Source organism: Lichenostomus cassidix, chromosome Z, assembly GCF_008360975.1.
Source record: "Lichenostomus cassidix isolate B80296 chromosome Z, HeHo_3.0, whole genome shotgun sequence".
Taxonomy (NCBI): domain Eukaryota; kingdom Metazoa; phylum Chordata; class Aves; order Passeriformes; family Meliphagidae; genus Lichenostomus; species Lichenostomus cassidix.
Genome location: NC_139511.1, coordinates 7,277,982 through 7,294,509, shown reverse-complemented (window position 1 = coordinate 7,294,509; position 16,528 = coordinate 7,277,982). Strand labels below are relative to the sequence as shown.

Here is a 16,528-nt window from a genome sequence, read left to right as displayed (position 1 = left end):
AGCTCTCTCCCCTTATCATCCAGGAAAGAAATAACAGAAGAACTATTAAAGAAAGTCAAGGGGAATCTGCAAAGCAGTGAGGACACACTGCAGAAACAAAGATGAAGGTTCCTAGGAATACTCAGAAACACTGAGTAGGAGAGAAACAGCTAAGGTAAAAAAACCCCAAATCCTGATTATTTTCCTTAGGTACATGAATGAGAGATGGTGGTGGAAGAGGTCTGCACACAAGCTGATGCCCCATATTGGGGTATCCTCCCCCATCCTGGCTGTCAGACAATTGCCTGGGAGTCTGCCCCTGCTCAAAGCCAAAGCTTCCAGCATTTCCTGGAAGTATCAACTCTCCTAATATGCTATTTAAAAGTATGTGAATAAAGGTTAAGGATCAAATGTACTCTATGCACAGAGCCACCGAAGTTAGGAAAACATGAAAGCAGCTTAACTGAAAACAACCGTGACCCTGGCGAGATGTCACAGAAAGCTTTCTCCTAGAAGAGTAACAAAGGACTGCAGCTGAGCTCCTGGGAGGCTCCTTTAGTTGGGGTTTTCAAAAACAGATCACACTAAGAGAATCTGTAAAGAATGAGCCACATATCTGTGACCATGCCCTCGTGTAATGTAATTCACTATAAACTGACTATATATCCCACTCATCTAATTCCCTTCTGTCCCTGCTGTTCTACAGAAGCAATCCTGGCCATTGAGAAATGACGACTTTACTTTCAAGGGGAAAAAAAATCATAGCACTTGTTTAGTTCTGAGCTTCCTCACAGAAATATGCAGGCTTACTGGTTTAAGAAGTCACCAGGGTTCATGCTTTTGAGTTCCTCTCTGCAACCATGACAACAGAAAATTTATTTCAAATGAAAGCAAGAAAGAAATTCAAGACTTTGCATTGACAAAAACACCAAAGTGAAATCTACTATAAGAATCAGACTGAAGCACTGCCAATTTGAAGCCTCCCAGAGAAATCAGAGTCCCTTCAGGACATGTAAGCTGAACTACCACCACCGCAAGGCTCTTAGCCAACAGCAAATGAAAGGTAACGCAACTAAATCCTCTCACTTCAATCTAAAATAAACTGAATCACTAAATATCTGCTATTCACGCATACAGACAGCTTCCAGACTGAACACTTACCAGCTTGATCACATGCCCAGACCTTTCCTTAGAAACTTGTAAGAATCAGCAGAGCCCACAACTACTGCATGCAAGTAAAATATTTAGATACTTTAGTCCCTCTGGAGAACTTAATTTCAGATAGGGTAACACACCTACCTGAAGCACAGAACCTTCAGCTCCGTGTCACTACATAAATGACACTAAGACAGCTAAACCTTCCTTTTGAAATAGTTTTAGTATCTTCCTATGTGAAGAACTGCTATAGGGCAAACATTTCTTTGTCTCAGCAACAGCTGTTCCTTAAAACTGTGAACTCCGTATGTAATTATCTGAGATTGTTTGTTTATTAAAAATAGAGGCTCAACAGCATAAAATCCTCTACTTTCTGTTTCCAGCACTGAGTAAGAAAACGTCAGTCCATAAAGGCTGAGGTGCTGTTTTCCAGTGTCAGCTCCTGGGTTAAGCTCTCATACACCAGGTACCTCGATGTAAGTGATACCACTGTCTTGATATTTACTCTGTAACTCACAATTCAGTCCTGTGACAGATTTTCAGAGTTACCTGAGTGCCCAGTACAACGTTTAGAAAAGACTTTTAAAAGATTCTTACACAACCACCTGAACAGTTCTGAAAGTTCCAATGCCTGTCTTTTGTGCGTATTTGCAATCCTGCCTGTGATTATGTGATACATGATAAACCCCACTGAAATTGACAGCATCTTCCTTACCAAGGTCAGATCCTTCCAACTTCTTCTTTTTAATATGCGTAATTTTTTTTGTTTGATCTGCACTGGATTTTTTTTCAATACACTATTGCTTAAATGGAATTTGAGATAATTCAACACAGGAGAGTATTCTTTTTTCCTCCCGTAGCAGAACGTGTATGAGGTTACTAAACTCCAAGAACTGACTTGTCTTATTTTGGCTTAATCAAGTGTCATTAGAGGATGTAATTCCCCACTGAAACAAGAGGCCAAAACCAGAACAAATCTTTGTTTAATATAATGTGTCCTTTTAAGCAGATCCAACCTTCTATCTGAATTAAGTAGATCAAGACAAAAGAAAAAAAATCACAATCATCTACTGTGACATGGTTCAGTAAGTCTGTTATTTCATCAAAATACTGTTTCTGCTAATTTCTATCATAGTTATATATATATATATGAAACATATATATAAATATGTTTCATGGTGTTTTAATTTTCTCCAACATATTCCTTTTCCCACAAGTGAGTAACCTATGTTACGTAAGCACTATCTCAGCACATACTGAAACAGACTACAGGTGGATCGTAGCTTATTTTCCCCAAGAAAGCAGATCCAGTTAGTCAGGAAGACCATTTTTGCATGCAGAGAAAGTCTTGATGTTAGGGGCTGGCAGCCTGTTTCGACAGGCTGGCAGGGCTGATGGGCTGATCAAAGGGGTTCAATTGATTATGGGTAGATTTTGATAAAGTTGGTACTTATTGTGAAATTACCTGCTAGGCCTTTGCCAGATGAGCTACCTTTGCAGCTTTACCTTAGAGATGCTTAAAATTTTCAGGCCTAGAAACCTTCTTCCATTCACACGGTTCCTGGAACCACAGCGTGCCTCCCTTCCAGATGTTATGCATGAGGAAACAGCTGTACACTTGAAAAATAACCCAAAACTGTATGTACTAAGAATGCTGGAGCATAAACTAATTGAGTCAAAGGCATTGTTTAATTAAATGTTCAGTTCCTCCTTCCAGATTGAAAATGGTGCAAGGCTTCCTTTGCGTATATTTAAAACAACCACTACTGCAATTTCCTTTAAATCATACTTCTGGTTCCCCCCTCATGCTTCAGACTTTAAAGAGCAAACAAAACCCAGCTTTTCCCCATTTTATTATATTTTTTTCCCCTTTTTTCCAGGCTGTACTGAATAGAAAAAGCCTGTGTTAGGCCAGTCAGGTTTCCTGTTCCCCTGTAACTGTTCCTAACCAACTTCAAAATGTGAGCACATTTGTATGCACAGCAAACCCCACAGCAAACACCTGCTTCTTAAAGGCACTGTACACTCTGCTACCTCCTGTAATTTGCTGCTCAAGTACATTCTTTTGGTTCATTTTCTGTACACTCAGAAATCAATGTTCAAAATTCAATTACACTGCAATTTCTTCAGTTCAAGTGATTTTTCTTATCCCATGTTCCTTCTGTATGCAAGAAAGAGTATGAATCAGAGTAAGCTTGAAAAACAAGATAATAAGCAGCATCCTGTCAGATGCTCTTCATCTTATAGATAATAGTACCAAGTCCATCTGCTGTATGTGGTCTGATTATGTAGAAAAAAATGCATATTAAGATGAAGAACCTTTAATCCACTGCAGGCAAAGGCAGAAGAAACTCTGCCACTTTAAACAGAATTGCATGAATCCACTGGCAGATCAGATACAAACATACACTCAGTATAATCACCTCAAGCTGAGCATGGAAATGGGCAGAGCACACATTTATATAACTTTCAAAGAGAGATGAATGCAGTAATGAACACAGACTGGTACTTTTGTAACTTTTCAAGAGAATGCTTACACCTTAGTACAGCAGGCACATAAAAATCTGTCTGATTTGAATTCTCTTCAAGGTATGACACTCAGTAGGATTATGTAATACTGAAGAAAAAAATCACTTACCCTTTTTAATCTGAAGTTTCTTAGGGGACATTTTTTGTTTATGAAAAGTTCTGTGTTAATATTCTTGGAGAGAGGGTTCTATAAGCACAGTATGTGTTTGTCACACACAGCAACAGAAATATTTCTGTATGCTGCCCTACTGCAAAGCTTCAACTCTGATCTTTCTAAAACTCATGAAAAAACCCAAAAATTATAATAAATAAATAAAACTCGAGAAAATTCAAAATGTCATGATCTCGGATATTGACTAAGCAACAGGGAAAAAACTATTTATCTATAACAAAAAACCTGTTTAAAAAAAAACAGGTTTTTTTTTTAAAAAAAATGTAGCCAACTGAGTGGAATTGATTTAATTCTCTCCCAATTAAACCTTCATCTCAATAAAGTATGTCAAGTTGGAATCAAGGTTTCCTGCAGGACTTCTGCCTACTTCTAGAACTTCTCCATCCTACAGGAAAAATTTTCAGCTTAAACAAAAATAAAGATTTACTGCATTACTGATGGCCTTTCTTTTTGACATTTTACAGATTCCTCTCCCCAAACATCTTCATTTCACCCAGACCTCTCCAATTTCTGTACAGACACACACAAGATCAAAAAGTATTTTTTATCAAAAATACTATTTTTTCCTGATCATCTGTTCTGACTTTCGTTCACCTGTTCACAAAGCAGTAAACATCATAAACAGACATGGTTTGCACTGCAGTTTGTCTTTAACCAAAGATTTCAGGAGACAGTCCATGCAACCTGTTTCTGTAGAAGGTTTTTTTTTTGGGAAAGTAGGAAAAAAGCAACACCAGAATAAAGATTCAGTCATGTAAACAACCAACACGGCTTTCATGCTCTGAACAGTCACACTCATGATCTAAATACCAATGAAAGGCCAAGGATGATTAAGAAAAAGATCTGACTTGTGTTAAAAAGGTAGAGAAATGGTATGTTTATTTTATACAAACAACATCTATCACCTTCATACAAGATCTAACATTCTTTATTTCCAGTAAATTTTCCTTCACTAATTGAGCCTGCTCACAGAAAAATTTGGTTCAGCTTGGCTCCTGTTGAAGTTGGTGCCAAAACACACCAAAACACCTGCTGTCTTCATTGGAATTGAAACCACATACACCATTTCAAGTATTTTCAAATCAAGGAAAGACCGTGGTAACTCACTTTTGCTTTCACAGGGAAAAAAAAAAAAAAAAACATTATTACCAAACAGCTGCCTAAGAAAGAGAATTGGCTTTTGCAGGAACTCCCTGATACACTGGAGACACAGAAGAAGGAACCAGAACGCCAAGAATATTTTCTTAGTAAATCTCATCCACTCCAAAAGTATTCTGGAGCATTGAGAGCGTTCCAGAATACTCACCATTTCTGGAGAAACACCTTCAATCAGAGATGATTATAAAGGCACTATAATTCGTCAACAGAAATGCATTTATTAGGAAGAACAAAAGACTACTCAAAATAATCCAGGATAAACATGGTAGCTTTGAAGGATACCAGAAGCTTTTGTTTCCAAGTATGATTCCCACTGCTTTAGAGTTTGCTATGTTTTAGACGAAGAACAAACACACTGAAAAGAGAACTGAAGTGTTCATCCAACTTACATGTTATACAGAAAAAGAAAAGATGTAGGGGCACATGTCTTGGAACATCCAGGCTCTGCTGAGGCACTTTTGGAGAGTAAAAAATAATAGAGGGAAGAATATGGCTGAAGAATCTGACATCACTTCAAAACAGGGGGAAATATTTTGATCTTTTAAACTTAAGGGCTCTATTCCATCCTGAAAATATTATTAAATAATACCTTTAAGCCCAGTCCATCCTTCCCTGCCCAAAGCAGCCAATGCAAATTAAACCCGAAAAGTTGATGACAAGTCAGGATATTCACACACATCAACAAAAGGTTCCACTACAGGAAATAAAAGGTCTTGTGTATTTCTTCCCTTCTTTCACAAAGCAAATGGCAATAGAAGAAAAGTTTTTTGCAAGTATAACCAGTCTATTTGCATCTCTCCTTCATTTGCCCAGGAACTTTTTCTCTGGATGACCACTACTGAAATTAAGGTACTTCTCTCCCATGACCCCTTTTGAGGTGTCCCAATTTCCTCTGAAGGGAGATGCAGGCATAGCTGCCGGGATTATTTGCTGCATGGTCCCCTCCAAGGCACCCCGATCCGTATCACTCACCCCTCTCAGCCATGCTATGACAATCAGAATTAGGAGAGCCTGAGACTCAGCATTCTTTTATAAACACTTTATAAACAAGAGGCACCTCCCACAGCAGGGCAAACAGCACCAGCACAGAATGAGAGCTGAGGCAGGGCTTGGGGCAGCACTCTCCTGTACCTGGTGATGTCCACACAAACTAAGCAAAACTAATTTCAGAACAGCAAGTCCTGAAGACAGTTTGGGACACCCCCAACAGAGACATGTGGAGGATCTGCTTCCATGTTATGTGCCATACCAGTGTTGTAAGATTACCTCTTTTCAAACCATTTATTTGCTTCAACTCCCAAGTCAGTTCTGAACTCACTCCTCTTTAGTCTGCTATGTATTCCTGCTCATTTGTGTAATTCTGAATTGCTAGTTCCACCAGTTTCCTGTGGTGCTCACAAACAGCATAAAAAGAAAATTTACTTTTCCTTATGGTTCCCAATGCAGTCTCTTGTAAAGACAACTCTTGCTCAGGCATTGTAAAGGGGGAAAAGAACAAAATCCCATTACATTCATTCCAGCTACCGTACATCCACCAAACAGCAAAGAAGTTTGTCACAACTTTTTTACACTGTGACACTGAGAATCTGAAGAGAACTGATGAACCCAAATGAGAACTGTAATTTTCTTCCATAATAAAATAAACTAGATATGCAATATTTAATAACAAACGGGTATTACCATGGGTAGAAAATATTTTCCAAAACACTACAAATAGATGAGAAACTTTCAGTGAAATATACAGTGTGTGAAAAACAAGAACCCAGTCCAGTGGTATTTATCTGGATGATCTTTCTGCTGGCTCAAATCTACAAGGTGACCAACGGCCTTTAGTTCTGCAAAGTGTTAAAGAATGTGCTTGCATAAATTGGTAGCTGTGCCAAATTTTACCACTAATTACATAGGGAAACTGCCATTTTCTGCCTTATGAATTCTTTTCATGGAATTGAGATATAGAAGATCCTTCCTTTCCATTACTAAAAGGGATTCTGTCTCTCACACAGACAGGGAATTTATTGCTCAGTCCATTCAGTCTCCACTTTCATGAGAACACAGGAATGGTATTAAAGGGCTGAACCACTTATTATCAAACTGGCTCACTCAACCACAAACAGATTTTACCCATATAACCAAAACTTCAATAATTACCGGAAGATAAATTGTCTTCTTCTCTACTCTATGAAGAGCCAGCTGTAACCCTGCAGAATGTAAAATATAAATATTGACAAATAAATAAGTTCGTGGCCCATACAAATTAGATCCCCTTTTCTTTCACATTCATGTAACCACCCATTACAATAACTTCTTTATTATTCATTCTAAATATAAGCAGGAGAAGTTTGATTTCACTGAATATAGAAGATTCCTCTTACTAAGCATAACTAATACAAATATGCCTGATCGGAGTGAGAGTTCGCCATTTGTATGCAGCTCCCTCACACCAAGACAAAATTTTAAAAGATCATGAGGGGCAAGAAGAAACACAAGCTTCTCAAAAAGGAATCTTTGCAGACCTCTGAGACTTTTAACAATCAAACCATAACATAACACCCCTAGTATTAATGGCATATTAATAGGTTAATGGCATATTCAGCCAAATAGAGATTTCCATGCAGAATGATAAAAAATGCCTAAGTGGGTGTATTAAATTTTGTACATTACTTTCTATAAAGATGATTTGTACTACCAATTTGACTAACATTTTGAGGTGGCATTTTATTAACTCTGGAAAGGTACTGCCAGAATTACCATTCACAAAATGTCTCTTCCCTTTAAAGAAATCAATGTTTTTGTGGTCACAAGTCAAGAAGAGCAGATAAAGCCCATTTCCCACTTGGTAAAACAGGCAGGTTCCCCTCTTCACGCTGCAGCAAAACCAAAGGAGCAGAGCTCTCATTCTGCAACGTTTCTATTGGTTTTCCACTTCCGAGTAATAGCATGGGTTGACCTCAAGCATGTCCTTTTGACCTCAGTGCCTACAGTGTTCAACCATCCACAACTCAGGACGCAACGGAAGAAATGGGAACAAAAGTTCAATCAATAGTGAAATGACGACCTTCATTTTAAACTTCACAACTAAAATGGCATGCAGCAAGCACAGTATCTGATCAAAAAATCATTATCTAAAATGTGTACTTAGAAATGCAGCCTGAAAAACTCTACCCAAATATTGAAATGAAATTCACTTGCAAATATCTCAGCTGTGAAAAAAGTGACGCTGGTATAGCAGATCTATCATTACAAAATTAAATCCCCTTTAGGAAAATAAATGAAAAAAAAAAAATAGACTGGCAACTCTCATCTTTCCACCAAAAATACAGATACTAGTAACGATGCAACACGATCAACACATAATTTTACAGCATGAAGTGACATAAAATTTTAGCTTTTAAAGACATTGCCTTTCTGAAGCACCTTTTCAATCCAGTCTCTTCAAGAGTTGCCCTCGTGTCATATGATAATTTTTAGCAGTTTTCTTTCTTGAGGGAAAGGATTACAATTCTGCCGTTGAATTTTAGTCCAGAATTTTCATTAACTAAAACGAGTAATATATCAAGAGATAATCCTTAACTATACTAAATAGTCTAATACAAGTTGCTCAATCCAAGTTACATAAATCCAGAAGTGTTTAATAAGAAAGCAACCTCACACAGCTTGCATTTGTCCTGGTCAGGTTATGAAATTACTGCACAATGAAAACAGAAAAACAGACCCCTCTGACAATATTATTGCTAAAACCTCAGGTTGACTAAGATATAACTTCATTTAGAAGTTAATGGATTTCCTTCTTGTTGTCATGCTGGTTTCACTAATTTAGTTAAGCGCACCTAGGGAAAATAAAATGTCTCAGTGTTCATTTATTTTATGGTTATTCCGTGGGATATTCAAAATTGCTGGCCTCATCTGTAAAGAGAGTGGTGAAATTAGTAATCTATTTCAAATATGTGACAGTAGTTTTTGCACAGAACAGCAACGTTCATGAGCCTTTTCATTCCTTTAATTCCCTTTAAATTAGAATTGTGCACAATTTTAGCCCGTTTTTAGAGGACTGAAAGAGTGCAAAATTTCACATGCACCATCTGGTGCTCAGTGTGCAATCAGATGACCATTTTACACCCATAGCAGAAATTTAAGAAACCCCAGCACCTTTCTGATATGGAAGGGCGATGGACTATCAACAATTTACTTTTTTCTTAACATTTTTTGTTGCTTTTTCTACAGACAGTCCTTAGATGTATTGTGTCTACAACATTAAAGAAAAAGACAACTACTTATTTACACTTGGAACTTGATGATATTACATATTTAGTTTTCCTGATGCTATTCAAAATATGTGCACATAACAGAAAGCTGTTGCTTTATAAAGAAAATAAATTAAAGGTTGAAATGAGACTTAGATTGTGTCCTTTTAATCAATTCATTTTTTATTAACTATTCTTTTCAAATCAATATTCTGAGTATCTAGAATAATCTGCCTTGAAAAGATTTATTAATCAATACCAAAGAGGGCAGAGGAAAGGTATTATTAACTATACTGGAACTTTATTATTACAGTTTAGTAATTACTGTAGGTGGTAAACTACCATAGGTGGAAAGCAACTGCAATCTACCATTAAAAAGATTTTTAAGATTACTGAAGTAATGCAACTAGAAAATTAAGAAAATTTCTCACAAAAAATGCTTTCATTTCCTAGTAAAATGTAGAAGAATAAAGTAGCAGAAATCCCTTTCATAAAGAATATCCTCCATATTCACAGAGCAAATGACTACCAATTTGTCTTTTAATGCCAACTCTCAATTAAAGTAATTAACACAATGCAAGTTATTTTTATTTATAGGATTCTATTTCCTGCTAACAAGTGCATTTATAAAGCATTTTCACTGGGGGGAACCTATCATTCCCAGATTTACTCCTTGGTGTCCCTAGAGCCAAAAGAGCTTGATCCAAAAGTGCACCACACATTTTCTGTACACATTATATTTTGCAGACATGCAGTCTGGAACTGTTCTGCTCCACTGGAGAGTGAAAAAATAAAATCAAAAAACCAAAATAAAAACAAAACCAAAACAAACAAAAAGGGACAAAAGACCAGACTAATACCCAGAAAGCTTTCTAAGAAATTGTATGTTTACCTCCTTCTGTAGATCACACTGAATGATATCATCAATTATTACATAAGTATCTTAACAACATGTATCATATTCTGATGAACCCACTTGTGTTTTTACATGTCAAGTCTTTTAACATAGTTCCTAATATCAGCCACTCTCTATTTCAGGTTTGCTTTTTTTTTTTTTTTAAAACCATCATTTTGTTAAATTCTCAGTAAACCATCACATAAGTGGTATGGTGGCAAGAACAGCACTACTAAATGGTATCAGCTAATAAAATAATATGACAGAATATACTTCTTCTCCCAGGAAGACCTTGTGTATCTTTCCTGTTCATCACTTCTCTTCTAATGAAATATTGCTGTGGGCCCATCACACATGTCAATCTAAACAGAATATAAAAACTGCGCTCAGAGAGGAATTTCAAGGAATACTTCAAAAGTGCAGTGACCAGATGGCTTAAGACTAATTAGAGAGCTTCTTCACTGGAGAAGTAGCTAATTTTTTTTTAGATGTTTATTCCCACCAAAGATATATAAACATAAAATACAGATGCTTCATAATATTTTTAGCTTCTTCAGGAAAAAAATCCCAAATATTTGCCTTAAATACTGTTTTCAAGGGGGAAAAAAAAGAGTAGTTAGATTCCTAACACATACTCATTACAAGATGAGCACTCTTTCTGAAACAGCTGATAACAAATAGGTTTCAATGCATTATTTTCTAAGGGCCCAGAGAGGTTTTCCTTGACCTCCAATAACAAGTTTCTGCAGACAGTCACACCATTTACGAGGACAATTACCCCAATTCTTAACAGAGCCAAAATATGTAATGCCCATAACCCATCAGTCAGCTATCATGTTAAAAGACATGTCTTATGACACCAACAAGTAAGCTACAACTACTTAGAAGGTAGTACTGTACCATAAAAATGCCTAAGTTATTGTTTAGTCAGTGTGAAGAGAAGACAAAGTACCAGTCCTGTAAAAGTGATTATTTTTCAGTTGGCTGCTGATTCTTACCATATTTGTAGCGAAAGTCTGCTAAAACCCATTTTTAAACTGGAAACTTCAATGTCCTTTTAAGAGGAAAAGCTGTCCCTGTCTGAGACCATACATATTGATTAGACGAAGTGTACCAGAGTAGCTTCTTCCATCCCAAAATCATTTGGACTAACAACTGCCATCACTTTATTATCTCAAAACATGTATGCTCCAAAATATCTCTAACTGTTAATGGACTATAAGGAAACATAAAAATTTAGATTATGAGACTTCTGATGGCCTTTCCTGATTATCTATTATCAACCTGCTGTAAACCTCAGTGTTGGAGACCCAGCTTCCACATTTTCAAAGAACAGTGTTCTAACCTTATGCCATGAACACATAATGGCAGAACAGCAAGGCAGTGCTGTTAAGAGTAAATTAAAGCAGGGAAAAAACCTGTAAGAAGCAAAAAGATGAGCAACTACAAGGAAGAGATCATCACAAGCTCCTCCAGACAGCATGGTCAATGGCAGAATGGTCAGTTGCTGTCAGCCTAATACGGAAGGGAAGTTTTTCCCTTGTACAACCGTGAAAAAGCCATTTGACCTCTCCATCTCAGCTTCCCCACTTGGGAGCCAGAAGAAAGCAGATCCTTTCCTTTCCCTAACAAGCTCTTTGAGGTCCACAGAGGAAACTATCCCTAAACTGCACTCAAAGTCTCAGTCTTGTCACCTCGGCTCATTGTTTTAAGGTGAAGTACCATTTCAAGTAGTATGAAGAATGTGTTAATGAAATTGTAATTGAAACATGTCCTGTTTTGATGCATAGAGTTGCTGCCAAGCATAGCAAGACAGAAATAACCACTATACAGACTGAGCAATGCATCTTCAAACCTCTCTGGAGACAAGTATCTACTTCATTCCCAACTCACTGAAGGAACAAACTTGCTTTGGACTCCTACAGAGCACAGCCTTCCACCCTTCAAAGCAAATGGGACTATATCCACTAATATCATGAAAGTACATAGACAGCAAAAAGCTGTTGAGATGTGGTTTTTATTTCCAGCAGACATGCATCTGCTTGGGGGGAAAAAAAGGGAACAAAGTTGCTTGTAAATCCATTTAATAACCCTGCTCATGTCATCGTTCAAGATTTGGGAAAGGGTACCAAAAGCTTGTTTCCCATGTAGCTCTGAACCAAATTAAAAGTGAAGATGACAAAAAGAAAGATCCCATCCAGAATCTAAATTCTAAGGAAATGTTTGTTTTAAAATAAAGTACATATTAACTTCTGCAGACTATACCTAAGTGCTAAAGCTAAAATGCCAGTTTAAAAAAAAAAAAAAAATTCAAGTCTCTGCATTTAGATGTGTAGATTTAAAATAAAACATTCATATCTCAAGGGTAAAGTGCCAAATGACAAAGCATGACAGAACATGACAAATTTAATGTTCTTTTTCAGTGAGAATTACTAATATAACTTCCTGTAGAAGGAAAGCTGTAGAAGAAAAACAACACAAATATGTCCTGTGCAGTTTAAAAGGACAAAAGCCAGGACTGAGTTGAAAAAGCCATTTCTGCCATCCTCCAGCTGTGAAGTGGACCAGGGCATAGGTCCAGCAGAAGAATGACCCAGCAAAAGACCAACCAGTGGCTGTCCTTCAGCTGGACATGAGCTGCTCTTCACGCACAGCTCCACAAACACTTGTGCAGCTACAAAGGCAAGAAAACCACTGGCTGGAGAGAGCTCTGCAGCTCCTCTCTTTGGGTTTTCAAAGGCTCAAGGAGCTACAGCACTGGGGTGCGACTTCACCAGGTACAAACTTATTAAAAAAAACAAAAAAAAAAAAAAACAAAGAAAAAAACAGCCTGCTACAAAAACACATATTCTTTCCCTAAGGTTCCCTGCTGAATAGTGTGACTGCTTATGCCAAAATGTTAAGAAACAACTACTTTTCTTGTCAGATCCACACACTTTTCCAACAGATAGGTTCAAGGCACAGAAGGAGCAGGTGGAAGGGATGAAATATTCAACATTATACTACATTTAGATCACAATAAGAATGGCAGGAAACCACACCCTCACGTTAAACTAGACAGTTCCCAACACGGCAAGTCATGCATTCTTGGAAAGAAGTTACATCTCCAGACTCTTTCTTTCCCATGGGACACTGATTTTTATTAGACACTGCACAAACCCTTTGCTTTCATGGTGTAGACCCATTAAACTAGCCATAGGAACATCTTTTCAGATTACTCTTTTAATATACTTCTTCTGTGACTGCACATTTACAGGCAACAACAGGACATATGCATGCATGACATGCATCCCCACATCTGCACATAGAAAGGTAAGGCTTTTCAGAAATGCCGAAACTTAGACTTCAAAGACCCTACACAGGTACTGAATTCCAGTGTCACAGTGATCTGCTTGCTGCTCTGTGCTAAGCATGGATTTATGAGTTTATCTGCAAGCACTTGATTCAGCAAAGCTTGGCAACTCCCAATACATGCAGACATGGTAATACCACAGATTACAGTTAAAAACATATTCTTAGATGTAAACTCCCTCTCCCCCCTACCCTCCTTGAGGTTCTCCTTTCCCCAGTTGCTTCACCAAACTTACATGATTCAAGCTAATGCATACAGGTGTATGGATTTTTATTCTTTGGATGTAAGAGTGGTCAGCCTTTTCCAACAATAAATTTTAGAAGGACTGATTTATTTCTTTCTTTGTGTTTTCTTTTTCTTTTCTTTTTTTTTTTTTTTTCGCTGATCCAACACTGAAACCACTTTCTTACGTACCTCATAAATTGAAGTTTCCGGCTCTTCGAACAAGGGCTTCACGTGTCTGCGACATGCCATTAGCAGTCATCAGGCTTAACCAAACAGGACCAAGTTAAGGGCATTTAGAAAACACTCAGTTTTCACACGCTCTGTCAGGGCTCATTAGCGCTTGGCAGATGACTACTTTAAAGAGTTCCTAGGCGCCAAGCGCGCTGCAGCGGCGCAGAGCTGTTCCCAGAGAAGAGATGGACAGCGAGCGGAGGGCACGGCTGGACCGTCAGCGTTGCGCTCGGAGCTGCTGCCTCTTCCCGGGAGAGCGCGTCCCAGGGCGGGCACGGCCCGAGGCACAGGGAGTGAGAGTGACTCAACACGGGTGCGCAACTCCCCGTGCACATAGCCACCTTCTTTTTCTCTTTTTTTTTTTTGCTTTCTTTTTTTGTAGCAGGTACAGAGCAGCACCTGAGCGCCGAGCGTCCCGAGTGCCGCGCGGTGGTCGGCACCTGCTCGCTTTGATTCTCTATCTCGACGTAAAGCCTCCAGAATCACGTCGCCTCACCGCCACGCGTCACCCCGATCCATCTGTCCCTTGCGCGACTGTAAGCAAAGCTAGGACGCTACTCCTTCGCCTTCCGAAATCCCCTTTCCCCGCCGCCTCTCCCTTCCCGGCTCCCGCAGCGCAGTCGTCAGGCAGCCCCGCGGGCTCTCCCACATCGCATTCCGCAGCCCCGCTGGGGTCCTTACCTTGATGCCCTGCTGCTGTGTGGTCAGGGTCAGCTTGGACTCGTCCAGGAGCAAAACTTCGCAGTAGAATTCCTCCGGGACCGCGCAGAAACAGCCCATGTCTGCTGCGATGGCTGGGGAGGCGAGAAGAGCTCCGAGCAGCGGCGGAGAGGGCTGAGGCGCAGCTGCTCTGGGCCGCGCCCGGCTCCGCGCCCCGGCTGCGCGGATGGAGCCCAGCAGCTGCTAGGGCGCAGCGCCCAGCCCCGTGGGGCGGCCCGCCGCCATCTCGCCGAGCACCCTGGACGGGGCTGCCAGGCGCTCCCTGCGGCAAAGGGGCAAATTGACCGGCGGCTTCTTTAAGAAGGATACCGAGGCACAGCCCTCACCCGCGCCCGGCGGTCACGGCGGCTCCCCCGCCGCTACCGCCCCGGGGAGGTACCGAGCCGCCGACCCGCCTCGTCCTCCGCCCCGTCCAGGCACGCTTTCGCGCCTCCCCTTTGTGTGCGGCAGCGGTGCCGGGGAAGCGCTCTCGGCCGCCGCCGCGGCCGGGGCGTGGGGATGGTCCCCGCCCGGCCAGCGCGTTCTCTCCGGCCGCGGAGTCTGCGGGCGGAGCGGGGCGGTGGCAGTGCCCGGGCAGCACGGGATGCCTCCCCCGGCTGCCGTGAGGGGGGGCGCCGGCAAGCGCTCGCCTCCTCTCCGTCGGGGGCGGAGGGATGGAGGGAAGGGAGACCCAGCGGCCCGGCAGCGCCGGCCGCCTCCTGCCGGCCGCCGGGCAGGGCTCCCCCGGGGCGGCTTCGGGGCAGAGGGCGGCGGACGGCACCCGGCCGGCACCGGCCCCGCATCACCGCACGGCAACCACCGGCACTGCAGGTCCGCAGCCGGGCCCTCCCTGCCCTCCCGCTCAGCTCTGCCGTGCGGCGGGGGCGCTCATCCTGCCCTGGCCCGCACCCCTGGGTTCTCTCCGTCTCCTCCGGCCACCGCTGTCCATCCCGCTGTCCGCGGCAGCACTGACCCCTGCGGGCTACGCCGGCTCCGCTCCCGGTGGCCGACAGGTCGGGGAGCGGGTTTTGTCCCTGTGCTTGACGAAGAAGCGCTTCAGGAGATGCCACGAGTAAAGGGTTGAATTTTTGAAAGTACCCTTTGTCGGTAGTGTATTCTCCGACACGCTGTTAAATACTGAGCTTGCTACAGGTTTATTCAATTTAGAAACCAACAGCCCTGCAGTATTACAAATAAATAAATAAATAAATAAATAAAAGTCAATTAAATCTAAACCAAAACCCAACCAAGTAAAAGGGGGAACACAAGATAACCTCCAACTGCCTTTGCTGTTGCTATCCATAGTTTCTGGAGCACACACCAATCCACCTCTGCATTTTCATTGCTGCACATACCTGTAGTCCATTATTTTTCCCACTCAGGCAGAAAGTTGAGTCCTGATCCCGCAAGTGCCTGTGCATTTAAAGTTTGTATGTGTGAGTCGTTGTATTGAAGAGCATACAAAGTTTGCATGTGTAAATTTAGGAGTATGCAGAAGTGTTTGTCTTGTGATCAATAACCTGTTCACGTTGTATAAGAGAGATTGTATATGAGATTATTGTATATGATTGTATATGAGATTATTGTATATGATTGTATATGAGATTATTGTATATGATTGTATATGAGATTGTGTTGACAAACCCTGCTGGGTGTGCAGGTAAGTCTGCTTTTAAACACCCGCCCTAAATAAAACCGTGCTACTCACAAGAAATGTCGCTCTCATTTTCATGTTTAAGCTTGAACTGTGGGGTGTTAGGATCTCCATATCCATCCTGTAGCTGCAAAAACGATATTCCATGAGCACTGTGAGGATCAGGGCAAAATCCATGCTATATATTCATAAAAATTAAGAATTTTGAAAAACTTATGAAAGACTTATGAAGACTAGT

The 16,528-nt window shown here is 40.7% G+C and overlaps 1 protein-coding gene across 6 annotated transcripts in view; it reads right to left on the bottom strand.

The window, feature by feature from the left end:
* The window catches only part of EPB41L4A (erythrocyte membrane protein band 4.1 like 4A), a 123,394-nt gene extending 108,643 nt beyond the window's left edge, over window positions 1-14,751 (bottom strand). For 5 of the 6 annotated variants that reach the window (XR_014847056.1, XR_014847057.1, XM_085043499.1 and 2 more), the window contains exon 1: window positions 14,619-14,751. Coding sequence is in view for 4 of the 6 variants with exons in the window: in XM_085043499.1 (XP_084899625.1) it covers window positions 14,619-14,717 (99 nt within the window). In the remaining 2 variants the exon portion in view is untranslated. Of the gene's footprint in view, window positions 1-13,895; window positions 14,004-14,618 lie in introns of those variants that run through there. The other variant, XM_085043498.1, reaches the window with a different exon arrangement.
* Window positions 14,752-16,528: the final 1,777 nt, after the last annotated feature.